Here is a 17,502-nt window from a genome sequence, read left to right as displayed (position 1 = left end):
CCATCCCATAGAGCAAATTGTGTTTTTGTAGTTTGGCTTCTTAATGAATTTACATTATTCCACAGTCCTCATGAGGTGCTGACACCAGGGCTGGGGGAGTCAGGCTGCTCCCAAAATTCAGCCTTTATCCCAGCGCTTCGCCGCGGCTGGGCTCTGCACCCACCGAAGTCTGGCTGCCTGCGTGCGAGATGAATAAACTACGGGGCCACATGCGCGTCGCCAAGGAGGCTTAGGGTTTGGATTTGGTCTGCCTCCAAATCTCACATCCCCTAGATTTTGTATTTATTTGTTGAGCGTTGGGCTTTTTGAGCCAAATACTTCCATTTGCTGCTGGGTTTTTGAAAGGAGGTTTCTAAAAAATACCTGTTTTGGGGGATGTGATTCAATATCTGCTTTTTGAAGAAGGGGAGCGGGAGGTAAGATGACCCAGTATAGAGACTGGTTTAAGTCCGCACAAATCAAGCTCGCTGTAAACGCACGCAGAGAGCTGAAGGTAACTCGGGGGAGATGATCCATGGGCAGCTGCCGTCCAGCTCCCTCCCCGGCTGCCAGCATCTCCAGCCACTCCACGATGCTGGGAGCAGGCAATGTGTCGAACTGGGCTTGGCGATGGGAAAATCCTCCCTGTTTTGCCCATTTAAATCGTGACCTGGGGATAGCATCTTCATAGCGTCGGTGCTGCAGCTATGGGAATATGGCTCAGGCACTGCATAGCTATTATAATATAAAAAATATATAATATATAATATAAAATATTTATAATATAAATAATAATAATAAAAACGCATATACATGTATATTCTGTAGAGCAGGAAGCGCATGTTACGTAAAATGGATTAACAGAGGAAGTCTTTTCCATCTCTTTAATGTTTTGCATAACTGTACAAGAAGAATCGTTCAGCTAATCCAGACTTTGACCATATTAGTGTTCTGCAGCTGAAATAAGATTCCCGTGCTCCTTATTTCATTAGAGCTGGTGGAAAAATAAAATTGTTGTTGATTGGTTGGGTTGTTTATTTTTTTTACAGGAATGTTTTCTTTTAAAGAAATACTGTAAAATGTTTACTTTTAGGATCAGAAAAAGTGAAGCGAAATGATGGGTAAATAGTTCTTTTCCAGCAAAGCCTAGCTCGGCCGGATACCTTTCTGGAGCTGTAAAGTCACCAAAGTGTTTAGGGGATGTCACCAAATCCATGAAATTCTGACCCAAACCAGAACATTGCTTTTGATGGGGGAATATTTTGATGGGAAGAAAAAAATCCCACTGGAAAATGGCAGGGGGTGCCAAGCAGGGATGCTCGCGCGGCCACTCTGACCCGGTGCCTCCCCGCAGTGCTCGGCGCTCTCCAAGCTGAACGCAGAGGTGGCCTGCATCGCCGTCCACGAGGAAAGCGCCTTCGTGGTGGGCACTGAGAAGGGACGGGTCTTCCTCAGCGCCCGCAAGGAGCTGCAAGCCGACTTCCAAAAGTTTTGCAGTGAGTATTCCTGCTGGGGCGGTCTTCCCCTGCACCGGGGTTGGGTTGTGGTCCATCTGTGGGACTGAGTGGTGTAGAGAGCGATGGAGAAAGCAGGTGGGAACCATGTCCGGAGCCTCTCCCCTCCCAAGGAGGGCACTGCGCACCCCAACTCTCCTCTCCAAAAGCATCCCTGGGGTGGCACAGGGCTGGACTGTTGCTCTGCTCCCCTGGCACTGTTGGCTTGCGGCCTCCGATCTGCTGTAGTGGCATTTGAGGAGTTAGCAGAAGTAGTTTGTCCTAGTGATCCCCCAGGAGCAGAGAGGCTTTCTTGGGCCAAGGCTTTTTTCCTGGTTTTGGAAAGACAGAGGTAGGTTTGGGAGCTGGGAGTCTTGGCTGTGGAGCTGCTTCGATCTCAGGTGGGGGTCACCAGGTATCGCAGGGATGTGTGTGACTGGCAGCAGCCCTGCGTGCAGTGAGGCCGGCACCCAGCCCTCCGTGCCAGCTCCGTGCCTCTACCAGCTCCGAAAACAGCCTGGGAGCTGGGAGGAAAGGGGGTGCTGTGCTGTGCACAGGGACCTGCATTTCTTGGACAGCATCATCCCTGGCACGCCAACCGCTGCTTTCCCTGCTCTGTGCTTTCCCTGCTCTGCTTTGCCCCTCTGTCCTGCCCGCCACGCCGTGCACGCCCAGGAGAGCCGCTGTTAGTTGTCCTCTGCTTTGGTGCGTTGCCTTTTGCAGGGCAGGAGGCATTTTGGGGATGTTTCCTGTGTTCATGGGCAACTCGGCCTCTCCTTCCCACCACCCGCGAGAGGCAGGGAGGTACCCGAGCAGTGAACGGCAGCGGGGTGGCCAACGGGAGGGAGCTTCCTCTTAGGTATTAAACGCCAGCCCTGGAGCTAATAATATTGATGACCATCTGTAAATCTCACTTTTTTTCTATATACACCCACATATGTCCTGGCCAGTGACCTGCTGCTGTGCTGGGGCAAGGCGCCCCACATTAGATCCTGGTTCCCCTCCCCTTTGGTTTCATTTACACCTTTGTCAGAATGAAATGGTGACGTCTGGTTGAAAGCACAAAATCTTGACGCTGGGGTTGGGGCGAAGCGGCTGATGCTAGAGACAGGGTGAAATGTGATAACTCTGTCTTGAATTATAAATGGCCCAGGCTCAACCCTGCTCCATAAAGCTCTTACGACTGGCACGCGGTGGAAAGCATCCCTGGAAGTGCCTCTGATTTATGGTCTAGCTGCCCCCTTAGAAAGAATCTGAAATAATCTAAAGCAGACATCGCTGGGAGATGTAAGGAGTGTCTTATCTCTCTGGGCGCGCAGAATGTGCTCCTTTATCTGAACCCCCGGCTCAGCCTTTCCTGGCGCGGGGGGACCTGACAGTGATCAGGATTAATGTCAGCGAGGAGAGTTAGCGCCCAGCCAGGACGGAGAGTCCGTTGCAGGAGGGTGTGGACACAGTTGCGTTTCACTACCTTGGTAAAACACCCAAAAAAAGTTTTCCAGAGCCCATTTCCCTGCCCCGCGGGAGGGATGCGGAGCTTGGGTGTTGGGCAGCTGTCCCCTTTCTTGTGTCTGGTTCTGCGGTGGACGCCGCTCGTCCCCATCCCAGCGATGTCCCAGCTGCGGGCTGTTTCCACGGGAGGGATTTGCGAGCTCCTTGAGCACCCAGGCAGCATCCAGAGCCGATATCCAGCAGGAGCCTGTCGAGGATGATGAAGGAATTAGTCCTTCGGCACCGAAAAATCCCTTGCGAATCGCTTTGGATAGAACAGCAATAATGTACTTGTAGTGTTTAATTTTCTGTACGTTTAGAGATGCAAGGAAGTCATTGCCGAAAATATTGAGGTTTAATGGGAGAAATTAGCAGGAAATAGCTGGTATTACCGAGCTACGTGATGCTGAAGGGTAAAAAAGCCTTCAAGAAAGGTGGATTTTCTTTTCCTGAGAGATTGAAGGCTAAGCAGATTGAAACCAGAGAAAAGAAATGCGCTGCCCAATTAATCACAACAGTTTCAGTGCAGCCGAGTGGGTAAAACCAGGGAAGGGGGGCCACGCACGGGATGAGCATCTCCCTGGCTGGTGGGGATTGATCCTGCACCCCACAGTGCTGCTGGCACCGCTGCCCGTGCTGGCACCTTCCCCTGCATGTCGGGGGCTGCCAGGCACTGTGGACCCATCTGAGCTGGGGTCTGGGGTGAGTGGGAGTCCAAAGGACTTTGCTGATGGTGTGGGGGCGGCGAGGGGCCTGCCGCCCACAGACTCCATCTTGCATGAACCCTCTTCTCACCGCAGCATCTCCCATTTTCTCCTCTCCCTACTACAGGAATCCAGCAGAGGAAGGAGCAGGACGCGGAGGCGCAGAAGAAGGCCAAGGAGTGTGGGCGAAGCATGCTCAGGGTCTCCCCGGACCAGGGATCAGACGTGTACCTCCTCAGGAAGATGGTAGAGGAAGTGTTTGATGTGCTTTATAGTAAGAACCTTCACGCTTCCATTTGGGGATTTGGATTGCCCCCAGGGCTTGCTGAGCTGCCCGGCGCTGGATGCGGCTTTCAGCCCCAGCCCGTTTCCCCAGCGAGGGAGCAGGGCCCTGGCACGGGCAGCATGGCGCGATGTGCTCCTGCGCAGGGTTAGCATTGCATTGAGATGGGGTCTGGCCACTGCTTCTTCACTTTCCGGTGCCCCAAACTGGGCAAAAAAAATCCCTGTGCTGAGAGGACCATCATCTGTCAGGGGAAGCCTCCATGTGCCCTGAGTGTAATTTTTCAAGTGCACCTTTATCCCTGATGCCACATCTCCACCAGCTCTATCACAAGCTCTGTGTCAGGGCTCTGCAGCGACTCTCTCACTCCTTTCCCCAGCAAGTCTATTTAAAAGGAAAAAAGATGATTTTTCTAGCAGGCGGCCCCGCAGCCCCGCTCGTGAGAGACGAGCTGGTGCCGTTCCAGCACATGCATCATCCCCAGCAATAAAGCTTCTGCAATTAAAATGTAGATGACCATATGGCTGTTGATATGTAACCCAGTGGGTTGCAGAGCTCCCTTTGGGCCCAATCTGCGGAGGCTCGCGCGGCGGCAGCGCCTGCCTCTCGCTCGGCAGCTCCCCGCCTGAGCCCCCGCAGAGCGGCTGGGGATGGTGGCTGTGCTCCTGGCTCATCCCCTGGCAGCACCTCCGGGGCCGTGCTGGCCCAGGTGGGAAAAGCAAGGTTGGGTTGGGAAAACGGAGCGGCAAGCCCCAGTATTCTCCCGTGCTGCTCAGTGCTCATTAGCCCACTGTGATGCTCTGGGGGAGTTCAGGCCCTGCGGCTGGACCCGCTGCGGAACTGGGAGCTTCCCTTGCCTGGGGGCAGCTCCCCGTCACCATTTGGGATTTGGGGTGATCTACTGAGCCCTGCCAGGGCCATGAGGATAATCAAATCCTCTTGCTGCCTCCAAAAGGCTCGGCGCAAGCAGGGAGGAAGGGGCAATGCGGAAGAGCCAAGGGAACAGGGTGGAGAGGGCGTTTTGGCACTGCTTGGATCCCTGCTCTGAGCTGCAGGTCTCGTCGTGCTGCTGGGAGAGCGCCAGGCCTTACAGGCCTGTTGGGAATATGGGAATTATTCATAGACGACATACCATAAATATATAATTGCATGAAAAAGCTTGACCGGGGTGGATCTGCACAGGGTGTACAAACCAAAATTTTTTACATTGAGGGTGGTGGAGCACTGTCCCAGGTTGCCCAGAGAGGTGGTGGATGCCCCATCCCTGGAAACATTCCAGGCCAGGTTGGACGGGGCTCTGAGCAACCTGATCTGGTTGGAGGTGTCCCTGCTCCTTGCAGGGGGGTTGGACTGGGTGGGCTTTAATGCTCCCTTCCCACCCAAACTATCCTGTGATTCTGTGATTCTAACCAGGCAGCCCATCTGGCGAGATGGGTTTGCGATGCTCTTTACCTTGTCGGGGTGCGTGGACATGCCTGGGGGCAAGCTGGCCAGGTCCCCAGCCCAGTGTGGCTGGTATTACTGTGGCAGGAGGAGGTTGGGCATCCCTAGGCCGGTGGTTTTGGCCCTGGCATTGGGTGTAATTCTGGCACTGGGTGTAGTTCTGCCTTTGCTGCTGATTCGGTAGAATCAGCCATTTCCACCCCTGAGCCGTTGTATGGCGGGTGCTCCCCTTCCGGAATGCCCACCAGTAAAAGCATCTCCCGGTTGAGTGGGAAGAAATAGCATAGGAGATAGTAGTTGCCCCAGGGCGATTCTATTCCCGACACCAGAGGACTGTCAGAAATTAACAGTTATCTTTCTTCCGGGGTTTTTTTTTTTATCCTTTCAGTTGCCTCCCATCAACAGGGATTGGAAACAAAAAATCTTAGAAAATGCTCAGTCAAAAAGATCGCGTATTCCCTCCAGAGCTGGGTAATCTCCACACCAACGGGATGACTGATTACCGCCAGCTTCTATTAAACAGGCATTAATGATGATTATTGTCTCTCTTTAGCTAAACCATGAGCCTCTGCACGGCGGCGCGAGACTTGGTGAAGGTCACTTTGACAGTAACGCGTTCCCCATAAAAATACGTTCAGGGAGTTGTTGAGTGTCGAGTTGATAAGGAGCTGCCATGGGCATCGGGAGCTTCTCCCCATCACGAGGAGAGGTGATGGAGGGAGGTGGAAAGCTGCTAGAGCCGGTGCATCAGGGCAGGGAAACTGTCAGGACCCTCCAGGCTTGCAGATGGTGTACTTGCGGTGTTGTGGTTCAAAAGTTTGTTTTGAAACTTCTGTTATTGGCTTAATTAAAACATTATCCAGCCTGGTTATGAGGCACCTTGATGGCTCGTGCAAATTGCACGTCGTTAGTTATCATGCGTTCCTTCAAAGAACATGTTGAAGAAATCACTTTTAATAAGGACTGCTGACAGTGCCACAAGATTTTCAGGGTTTCTCTAAGATCTTTTGGTGGTGGTTTTTGGTTTTTTTTTTGAAGAAGAGAGAAAAAAAACCAAAGATTATAAAGAAGATCCATGATATAAAATCCCACAGCTATTTAAACTTTCCATAATCTCCTCTGCCAGCCCCTCAGCCTGGAGACGAAGGTGCAGACACCATGCCATGCGGCCAGATGTTCTACATCTGGATGCTGCTTTGCCAGACAGGTCGCATTCCTGCACGGCTCTTTCTTCTGCTTTGTGCTTTCAGCACCGGGTTTATTGGTTGCAGTGACTCGGGTTGGTTTCCAAAATAATTCTTACGCAGAGAGCAGCTCAAGGGTTTCGTCATTCCTTTGAAACCCTTCAGAAGGGGCTGATTTTCTGCTGGTGTCTTGCCTGGAGAGCACCGTAAGCATCCCTGGATTGGGCACGTGGGCTTTTTAGCTGGTTTAGAAAAATCTCTTTTTAGCTGGATGTTCCCTGATCATCTGCTGCTGCCAGGGAAGGGAAAGCAGTTTGCTCCCAACTCCTTGGGGAGATTTTGGTGTCAGAGGTATAATGGAGCCAGCCCCGCACAGTGGGGTCAGTGGCGGGGGGACTCTGTGCCCATCGTCAAGGGGAGCGGGTGAGATTTCAGGGCTGCTGGAGGTGGTTGTGGGGTCAAATCTATCGATGTTCCTGCTGCCTGCAAATGGTGGGATGGAGGGAGACTCTTGGAGTTTTTTTTATTGTCTTTCAAAGTGCGTCGAGGCTGCCTGACAGCACCAGCAATCAAAGTACTTTTCATTCTTCCAGGAGGCAAAATAAGAAAACCAACAGAAAATAAGGTTCCCAGAATATCTCAGTAAACAGAAGATAAAAATCAGCGCGAGCCCTTCAGCCTCCTTTGTCAGCTCTCGGCTCCCTCCCGCCTTGCTGGCGGCCACGTCCCTCGCTGGCACGCGTCCGGGCGCTCCTGGAGGGTGGGCTTGTGCCAAGTGACCCGAACTGAGGGTTTTACTGTGCTACCCAAGAGATGAGACATCTGCTTATTGGCTTTTGTGAGCTTTTTATTAATTAGCGCTTAGAAAGAGCTTGCAGGTCCTTGTGTGCTAAGCACAGAGGTAGGAAGCGGTTTTCTTCTCATAACGTTTCCATCGGGATCTCTTGCTCTTCCGTTTGCTCCTCCAGCCTGTTTTGGCCGCGGATGGGGGTGTGGTGTGTCCGTGGGTGTGTAACTCTGCCCCCTCCCTCCCCAGGTGAAGCCATGGGGAAGAGCAGTGTGGTCCCTTTGCCCTACGAGAGGTTACTGAAAGAGCCGGGCTCGCTGACGGTGGATGGCTTGCCGGAGGGAATCAGCTTTAAGAAACCCATGGAGTACGACGTGAAGTCCCTGGTGGCCATCTTAGAGCAGAGCCGCAGCATCCGCTTCAGGCTAAAAAGGTAATTTTGGGGATCCCCCAAGGGGCAGGAGGGCAGCGAGCCCTCAGGATGGTGGCTCCTGTAACGCTGGTGGATGGCGGAGATTTTGCACAGAGCAGGCAGGAGAGTCCCGCTTATGTCCTGGCCTCTCCCTCAGACCCAGAAACCTGGGTCCAACCATACCAAACCCAGCCTTGCAAGGAGGTTCATCCACATCAGGTGGCTTGAGACCGTTTCGGACCCGTTCCTATAATAAGCGCATGTAAACGTGCGCATTAACCGCATCACTTTACGTGTCTCCGCCAAGATATCCGCTGCAGTTAGCTAAGTGCTTTTCTGTCTCCAGAGGGATTTCCAGTGTAGAAGCTGTGAGCGTCTTCCCAGGCTGAAATGAGGTTTTTAACGCCAGACAAGGAGGGAGGCAGGGGACTGTGGTGAGGCAAACTCCACATTTTGGCTGTGTTTTCACAAGGGTCTCAGCAATTTTGAGTGCAGATCCATTCAGAGAAATGCTGAGCGCTACCAAATACCTCCTCCGAAGGCTCGACACTTCTGGAAAATCAGGCTGAGACAGCTAAAAGTAGGACACTCAGAATTCGAGCTGTCTGTGAGCTCACGGCCGCCTGTGTCATGTGAAGCACGTGGGCTTCCTCAGTCTGAAGCTCATCCTCGGGCTGACTGAGGTCCCTGTTCAATCTGCCGTAGGGCCTGGGGGCTGGGACAGGCAATGGAGTCAAGTGGTTATGGTCACAAGGTGTTTTACCCCTCAAACACACTGGGCTGTGGATCTGGGAAGCTCTGCCCTAGCAAATATAAACGCTTTGAACTACCATAAGACCAACCGCGCCGCTTAAAGAAGAAGAAAATGGTGCAGCTGCCTGAGGAAGCTGGAGGAGGTTGGGTGAGGGCTGTAATTTCTGAAACAAAGAGCGTGACAGCCGGTGGTGCAGCCTGTCCTGCCCTCCTGGGCACAGCTCTCCTTCTCCCTCCACATCCTTGCTTGTCCCATCTTAGTAGTGCCACAAACCCAGAGGAACCTGTTTTTTTCCTCCTCTTCTCCCTTCCTTCCCCTCAGGCCGGCAGAGGAGCCCAGCCGCGAGCCGAACCCCAGCATCGAGTTGACTTGTACCTCCCTCGCCTCCAAGGGCAGCCGGGACTCTGGTGCCAACGGCCCCGTGGCCAAACCCACCGGCCAGGACGCCCCCTCCGCCGTCGCCAACTTCTTGTATGGTGTCTCGCTGCCCACCCAGATCGCCGTCGACCTGAAGCAAGAGGTGTCCTCCGGCCTGCCCGGGCCGAATGCGGCCGGCGAGGCGCTGCTGCCCAGGCCCGCGGGAGAGCTGAAGGTGCCTTCCTCACAGGAGTACAGCAACTGCTGTGGTAATAGCCTGGAGTTTGCTCTCAGATGAGGGCCTGGTGCGAAGCCCACCCCCCTGGCGCTGACAGGGGACAGGCCCGGGTATTTTGGCGGTCCTCGGATGAAAAGCGGTGCGAAGCTTGGCCTGTATGGAGATGAGCGGACCCCCCTGCCATGTTCCGCCGCCCCAACCCTTTCCCGGGTGCCTCTGGTTTTGCCCTGAAATGCCGGGTGCAGCGCCGTAAGGCTGGAGAGGCAGCCGGGGGGATGGTGGGGCTTGATTTGCCGGGTTGTCACAGGCCAGGGTGCATGGAGGAGAGCTGGTGGGGTTGGGTCGGTGTCACCGGCGAGGGACAGCACCCAGGGGCTTGTTCGGGTGCCCAGAATGTCAATCAGGCTCTCATCAGCCCTTTCTCCTTGTCTCCCCTCTTGTCCAGGACAGAAATCATCGGTCTCTGGAGGTCCCCTCATCCAGAACGTGCACTCATCCAAGCGCATCCTCTTCTCCATCGTTCATGACAAAACAGGTCTGTGTCCTGCTTCGGTGCTGGACGTGGGTGGCGGGCACGTCCTAGGGAAAGTCTTTCCCCCCCAGCCCCACCACTCCCCAGGAGTGTCCCATGCTCTGTGGGGACCTGGCCCCTGCCGTTTTGCCTGCGCTGTGAACAGCAAATACCCTCCAAAAGCTTGGCTTTATTTCAGAATAACCGAAACCCTCTAACCCCAGAGTGATTGTGCAGCGATGCCCGGGGAGGAACAGCAATGGGGAGGAGACTGCCATTTTCCCACCTCCACCCCACCCAGGGGAAATGCAACCTAAAAATGCTGACGTGTTTACATCAAAACCCTTCCCTACCTGTGTTATAAGGAAGAAAAAAATATGGGTAGGAAAGTTGGGAAGGAGAAGGAGCTGAAAAAGCTCCTGTGTGAAATGGCCGTGCCTTTCAAAGGTTCGTTTCAGGTCGAGTTTGCTTTGTCTCAGAGGATCCTTCATTTCAAGGTTGAGGAGTTTTATGGGGTCATTTCTTAGGAATCTGCCTTACACATGCACGGCTGCAGAGGAGGTTGCATGGAGCTGGGCCTGGGGCTGGGGAAGCCCAGACCTTATCTGCCAGCCTGGCAAAATCCACCAAGGAAGAGGGAAATAATTATTTTTAAAGAAGCAAAGTCTTGTTCCTGCTTCCCAGCACTTTGTGCGAGAGAAGTGCATCTGCTGTGTGCCAGCCATATGGAAGTTCCTTATTTCTTATATTTTGTTTTGATAGATAAGTGGGACAGTTTTATAAAAGAAACTGAAGATATCAACACCCTTAGGGAGTGCGTGCAAATTCTGTTTAACAGCAGATATGGTGAGTAGGAGTTAATATCCCATTATGCATCTGCAGCGCTTGTGGTTTGCATATCATTATATAGCAATCATTTTTGTTCCCTAACACAGCAGCAGAAGCCATATGCTAGAGCTCCCTTCTCTTCCTAACACATTTAGCCCAGCAGCTCCCAGTCTCTGCGTTTCTGCTGAAGGTTATGTCAATATTTCCATTTGGAGCCCCCGCCGCCGTCGAGGAATTTATAACTAGGCTGTAAAATGGCCCCAGTCTGCAGCGTGGCACGCCGGGTCGGAGCACCCGGGTACGGCCAGCGCTTGTGGGCGAGAGGGAGCAGTGGCATGTGGCTGTTTTAAATTAACATGGCAGAGGAAAAAAGAAGATTGTCCTTATTGCAGCTGCTTATTGTGTCCTTATTGCACACTGGGTGCGTTTGCGGGTTTTGGAGAGCGCCGTTAGCTGTGTTTGGTGTCACATTGTCTCCCCATTGTCCCATCTCCCACGGGCAGGCAGCTCCCAAGGCTCACCTTCTGGGACAAGCAAAGGAGGAGAGGGCAGGAGGCACTCATTCTGCTTGATTGATTTTCAGCCTTTACACCTTCATTTTATTATCTGTAAAAGGAAAAGCATGTGTTTAAGTGAAAACCATGTGTTTGCCTTTCAGCCGAAGCCTTGGGGTTAGACCACATGGTTCCTGTCCCATACCGGAAGATTGCCTGCGACCCCGAGGCGGTGGAAATCATCGGCATCCCCGACAAAATCCCCTTCAAAAGACCTTGCACCTACGGCGTCCCCAAACTCAAGCGGATACTGGAGGAGAGGCACAACATCCATTTTGTCATCAAAAGGTGGGTGGCGAGGAAGGCAACCGAGGAAGGCAAGGGGGAGTGCATGGCCTCAACGGGGGCTTGGGGATTTAAGCTCTGTTTCCTCCATGCTTAGAGTGTTTATTTTGACACCCAGAACTCTTTTTACCCATTTTTATGGCAAAGAGCTAAACACCCATTGTACAGGGATACGAAAGGGATTTTATTTCCCCCTCTGTTTTCCATCGCTCTCTCCCGTTTTGCAAGGATGTGGCAGGGCTGAGTGTACCACGCTCGCCCCTCGAGCCCCATCACCCTGTTGTAAGTCCATGCAGACATTGCCAGGACCACCCTAAGCATTTTGGGTGGTAGCAGGACCCTTAGATCATGGCTCAACTCTCTCCAGTGGCATTTGGTGGATGGGAGCGGTGCCTCCAGGTGGGTGGAGGAACATCCATATTCATGCCGCATGGGGATTCCCCTCCGCCTTGTTTTGCGGTGATCGCTTCTGGACGTCCTGTGTATACGATCACGAGGATGTAGCGCCTACGGGCAGGGCGTTGTGTCTTGGCATCTGTGTTTGCACTGGAGTAGGAGTGGACATTTTCCCAGTTATCTCTGTGCCGTGCAACTTCTCTGCTTCTCCATCAGGAAAATCTGCTTTATAATATATTTATGTATTTCGTCCCTGCTTGTGCAGCACTCATGTTGTTCCCCTGCTAGAGATGTGAAACTACAGTACAGAAAACGCCCGACTAAGGCTCCCAAGGGAGCTAAAATCACCAGCATCAACAGGACTCAGGCATGCTAAAAGGAATTAGCTTTCCAGATATCAGCTGGTGGAGGAGCCACTTTTCCCCACTCCTCTTGGGCTGCGCTGGGCTGGATCAGGTCCCAGGACATGGCCCTGAACACGCTTTCCTCCCATGAGCAAAACTGTGGGTCGCACCAAAATATGATATTCAGGAGACAGGTGACATCTGGTCGATTGTCTCCATCATGAAGTGAAGGTTCTCCAACAGCTATTTTGGTCCCAGTGTCTCTTTTGGAAAAGCTAGCGTGTAGCAGCCTCATTTAATAAGTTAATTAAATGAGGAGAATGACTTATAAGCAGATTTAAAGGTGCTTTAGTTAAAAAGCATATGCTGTAAGATTGCTTGGTTGCACAACAGGCTAAAAGGCTTTTTTCTTTTTTTTTTCCACTGGAAAAATTAATTCCCTTTTTTTAGGGAATGAATAAAATGACTGTTTTGACTTAGTTTAATGCTGTTCATTAATAAAACCTAAAATTCAGTCATTAGAAGCACCTATTTCTAATCCCTTTTTTTCCTTTCCTCCTAGGATGTTTGATGAGAGGATTTTTACAGGTATGTTCTCCACGTCCTTTGATTTATTGCCCACAAAACTGAAAGATTATCCAGAGAGGCAGAGTTGAAATAGTGTCACCTGTGAGCAGCAAAAGTGCAGTACAGCTGCAGTTATGCTCCGTGAGGAGAAGCCTTGTCCGCGCCCTACATCCGGGCGCAATGAGATTGCCTGCGCCTGGAATTGGTGCAAGCACTGTGCGCCCCTTAAAGAGCATTTTTGAAGGTTTAAGCAAGAAATCCCCGGTGCGTGAGGCTGGGCTGGCTCCCTGCACCGGGCTGAGCTGCAGCTACAGCCAGCACACGGCATGCTTCTGTGCTTTCAGGAGGAAGAAAAATCACTGCTGGGTTCCTCACTGGTAAATTATTCTCTTTTTTGGGGGCTGGGAAGTGCCAGCATCATCCAGCTGCTGACTGTTTTTAAAAGAAAAACAAAAAAAATCCATTTTTTTCAATGCCAAAACCCTGGGGAGGGGCTTTCTTCTGCTTTCTTTGCCTCCTGTTTTTACTCCCTTTGGTGTGAGCTGGAGAAGCTTGGCTAAGAGCTTCTTGGCAAACAAAAGGAGGCAGGTACTGGTGTGATCCAACCCAACCCTCACTCCAGTACCTGTCCCTGCCCCACCACCCTGATACCTGCCTGAACCCTGGCACTGCACTCCAATTTATCACTGCCCAGCCCCACTCCCGGGTCGCCTGGGCTCGGCTCGCAAGTAAAGACACATTTTGGGGTTGGGTTTTTTTACCCCCAAGCCACCAACCCAGACACAACCTTCTCCTCTGACATCTCTGCTGGCCAAATTAACCCCTGTGGCTTCACGACAGCCCCAGCCCCAGGGGTGCTTCCTGGGGACGATGCCGCCAGGGCCACCCAAAGGGGACCTTCAGCAGAGCCTGGAGGGGGTCCCACCTCCATGGGAGATGGTTCTTTGTCTCCAGCCCCATGAATGACTTTTTTTCGTCAAGAAAAGAGGGGTTTTTTTAAAGCTCTAACCCACCCCCAGGGATGAAGCACTGAACTGTGTCTTGAGATGCTTGGATTTTTCCTTGCGAATCCCTCATGGTTGTGCGGTGTCCAGGGGGAGGCATCACATACGTCTGTACATCAGCTCAGGAGCTGCTGATGGAAGGCACCGTGGTTCATGCTCGGGGGTTACGTGGCAGGGTGGTGCCGGTGGAAATGAGGAAATGAGGAAGCAAACTCAGCAGGACCGGGGCGGATGGCAGTTCCCACTCCCTGCCCGGTCCCTGCAGGGCTACCAGAAGCAAAACACATTAAACCGGGCTTTTTGTGATTCACGTCAGTGCATCTGACTGTGCAAAAGAAAGAACATTTGCTGAGTCAGGAGGTGCCATTTTTGCTAAGACACTATTTTCTGAGCAGAGCTGTATTTTAAGTTGCCGACTGCAAAGTATCCCAAAGCTTCCCCGTGCAGTTTTGCTCACCCTTTAATTAAAATACCCACCACTGCTAGGAAACCTATTTTTGCTGCTCCCCTGGGTAGCAGCTTCAGGCAGGCTTTGCTGCTGCGAGAACAAGATTTGGTCCGTAGAAAGCACAAATTAAAAGGAGCCGTTTGGGCTCTCGGTAGATAAATAGTGTCTTTAAGGCTCTGTATTGCTGCCGGTCCCATTGCCAGGGCCCTGCCCTTCCACGCAGACTCCGTGTTCCCACAGATGGGATCTGTTTTGGAAGGGTGGGGATGTCGTGATGGCACTTGGAGACCAGCAAAGGGCCTTTGGCGGCAGCTATTTACCAAGACACCTACGTGATTTCTGCAGCCTCGCAGCGTAATTTCGTTCCCTCCTTCCCCCAGCCCTAGTCCTTCAGCTCTTTGCTCACCTTCCCTGCCTGATTTTCATTTCCTACCCTGCCTTCAGATCACTCTATTCATCTCCAGGGTCATTGCTGAGGCTTTTCAGCTCCTTTTGGGTTGCTGAGGAACAGAGATGGGAGAGAGGAGGTTTTTCACGGTGACAAAATGCTTTTGTCCCTCTCTGTGTCGCTGCAGCGAAGATTTCTCCCGCTGCACGTTGGGCTTGGGGCTGCCTGTGACACTGCTGCTCGGGGCTTTGCTGAGCTCCCGTCCAGCACAGCACATCCCCTCCCTTGGGAGAGGGCTCTTCCCGCTCTGGGGCTTTCTCCTGCAGCGCTGGTCCACGGCCTGGATTTCCCAACCCTGCCTGGGTTTCCCAAACCCAGTCCCACCTCTCAATACCCTGTCCCAGCAGCCAGCCCTTTCCAGGGCTTTCCTGTGCACACTTAGTTACGCAGAGGTTTAAGCAAAAGCCTTGCTATTATTTTAGAGTGTAAACACAATTAAATCTGCACCCTTGTCCTTGCAACAGGTGACTCTTGAAAACCTGTCACCCACCCCAACCTCAGCGCTGCGACTGGCAGGGGAGCAAGTGAAGGTGGAAAAGCTGCATTGTTGGCATCTCTGGTTGCTAATTCTGGTTTTGCTTTTCCTTCCAAACCCGCCCTGCGCACCCGGCACCAGGAAGCAAATTTACCAAAGATCCAACCAAGCTGGAGCCCTCCAGCCCCCCCGGGGAGATCTCCCCTGAGCCGCACTGCGGGGCCGTGCTGGACCTGGCGGGGACCTCTCAGGCCAACAGCAGGTAAGTGGCATTCCCGTCCCTCGGCCGCCATCAAGTGACGTCCCTTGGAGAGTTATTGTGGGGGGTGTTAACGTGCACAGTGGGCTGGGGAGGACGGGCATGAGGGGAGTGCGATGGGTGCCATTCGGTAAGCTGCGGCGTTGGGGAGGTGTTGGAGGTGACGTGGTGGGAAAGCAAGTGGCTGTGAGGGCATTGCTTTCCTGCCACCCTAAAAACCCGCTGCCATCACTACAGCTAGCTGGCACAGGAGGAGGGCAAGCACCCCCGTCCTTTTGCGAGCCAAAATGGCCAAGTTTGGAATCATTGATTTTGTACAAAATTGATTAAATCGGAGTAGTGCCTAGGCAGGCTGGGATTATCTGCAGGAATGATCTCCGGTGTTAAAGCATGGCCTAAGGATTCACCCTCAGCCAGCACCGTAACGCAACATCCCGCTAATTAAGCGTTTCTTGTTTATAAAGCTCTCAGGGAGACTAGCAGCGGATTAACAGATGTTTTAATAGAGGTAGGTTTATAGAGTTCAGCAGGGCAGAAGGCTTTTTATGAGACTACCTGTTTCTGGTCCAGCCATGGCACGAGCTAGACGGGTTCGTAACATCTGGCAGCACCTATGGAGCGCAGAGCACTGCTTTCTGACCCATGCTGGGAGATCCAGAAGGGATTTTTCTCTGTATAGCCCCAGTTCTTTCATTTTTGTTCAACTGGTGAGAAGGTAATATGTAGCCTCAACGTTTGCCTTTAAAATCCCTTTAAATGAGAGAAGCAGGACAGCAGTTTTTAGCAGTAGGACTGGTGCTCGCGGGCGAGGCTGTGCCGCGGGGCAAGGAGCCCTTTCCCAGCCTTGCCTCGCGCAGCTGGCTCGGACACGGGCTAGTTGGTGAGTGCTCCTCAGCCTCTCTGACACAAAGCCTCGCCGCACAGTGCTGCCGGGGCTGGGACCGCACGGTGAGATCGCTAACTTCCGCAGGGTGCGGTGGGGAGAGGGGGTAATTCCTCTTTGTCTCCTCCACGGCATCTGTTGGTCTCCCCTCCTTTCTCGGCTCTTCGTTGACATGAGCCTGTGACAGGTTGGAGTCTCCCAGTTCTCCCCACTGCTGTTTCAGGTTTATCCTCTCGGACGCGGCTGACACGTGCCCCTGAAGCCGTGCTCGCCCTGGGTGGGTGAACCTGCCACATCGGCAGCGAGCCAGCCTGACGGCGCGCCGTGCACTGACATCTCGCAGCTTTGGAGGGCAGAGACATCTAGAGCTGTCTGATCCGCGGGGCTGGCATTCGTCCCCCAGCCCTCTGTGGATCTCCAGCGTCAAAGCAGGGTTTGGGGGTGGTTTTACTCCACGGGGCTGGGATGCCCCTTGCACAATTTTGCTGCCCCACTGCTGCAGGATGCCAATTCCGTCCCCTCCCAGACTTCATTTTGCTGAATGTCCTCTCCTCCACCAGGGACAGGTGCCAGGAGAACCCCATGGGTGTCACTTGTGCCCCATGCCGCGCCATGGCGATGGTGCCTGCACTTTGCAGACACCTTCCTTGTGCCGTTGCACGCGAGGGCTGCGAGTGTAATACAAGTTGTGCTCTGCCAAGGAAGGTGACTCCTCAGGTGCGTGGCTTCACCTTAAATGGTTGTAGTGAAGAAGAGTCAACCATGGGCATGGAAGGATGTTAAGATCATGGTCAGCTGGGTTGGCTTTCCTGGACCTGGTCTCTGGCTGGTGTTGGTTTGCTCTGTGCGTTGGTCTTGTACATGGGTTGAAATAGTCAGTGCTCAGTGGTACCCCCAAAGGACAGCACCCCCAAATTTTGTGCCGGTGAAGCAGGGCCAGAGCGAGCAGGCTTCCATGCCGGAGCGGGGCTGGCTGAGTCACTGCGGCACCTTTCATCATCAGCGAGCTCAGTGCACCGGGTGAGTCAGCCCTGTCCAACCATTTAATTGGGGTTGGAGGAATCACACCCCACCAGTGCCTCTTTCGCTGCCCAATGATGAAGGGACTCCACATGAGAGCCTCAGCCGGAGACATCTGTGATGGGAACTCAGCTGGGCTGGGTCCCGGCCTGAGGAGCTTCACTGGTGTTATGAGGAATTCAACTGGAATCTCCAGCCGTTTCTCAGCCAGCTCCTGATTGCTCTCCGCACCTTGCTGAATCGCTCTGCGGCTGGAGGTGTTTAGACTTGGGGAGCAGCAGAGCATCCATCGTGTGCTGGGTGCCAGGCGAAATGGTGACACTTCAAATACTGCTGGGCTCTAAGCACACTGTGG

At 53.0% G+C, this 17,502-nt stretch overlaps 1 protein-coding gene across 5 annotated transcripts in view; it reads left to right on the top strand.

Annotated features, from left to right (window-relative positions):
* GTF2IRD1 (GTF2I repeat domain containing 1) overlaps window positions 1-17,502 on the top strand; it is a 64,311-nt gene that overhangs the window by 22,528 nt on the left and 24,281 nt on the right. For all 5 annotated transcript variants that reach the window (XM_086762892.1, XM_086762893.1, XM_086762891.1 and 2 more), the window contains exons 3-11: window positions 1,334-1,475; window positions 3,795-3,941; window positions 7,614-7,797; window positions 8,852-9,156; window positions 9,571-9,660; window positions 10,399-10,482; window positions 11,123-11,306; window positions 12,606-12,631; window positions 15,127-15,247. In XM_086762892.1, coding sequence (XP_086619018.1) covers window positions 1,334-1,475; window positions 3,795-3,941; window positions 7,614-7,797; window positions 8,852-9,156; window positions 9,571-9,660; window positions 10,399-10,482; window positions 11,123-11,306; window positions 12,606-12,631; window positions 15,127-15,247 — 1,283 coding nt within the window. The remainder of the gene's footprint in view (window positions 1-1,333; window positions 1,476-3,794; window positions 3,942-7,613; window positions 7,798-8,851; window positions 9,157-9,570; window positions 9,661-10,398; window positions 10,483-11,122; window positions 11,307-12,605; window positions 12,632-15,126; window positions 15,248-17,502) is intronic.

Source organism: Chlamydotis macqueenii, chromosome 19 (genome assembly GCF_036417535.1).
Source record: "Chlamydotis macqueenii isolate bChlMac1 chromosome 19, bChlMac1.mat, whole genome shotgun sequence".
Taxonomy (NCBI): domain Eukaryota; kingdom Metazoa; phylum Chordata; class Aves; order Otidiformes; family Otididae; genus Chlamydotis; species Chlamydotis macqueenii.
Note: the sequence above shows the minus strand (reverse complement) of the source record. Positions and strands in the feature narration are given on the sequence as shown.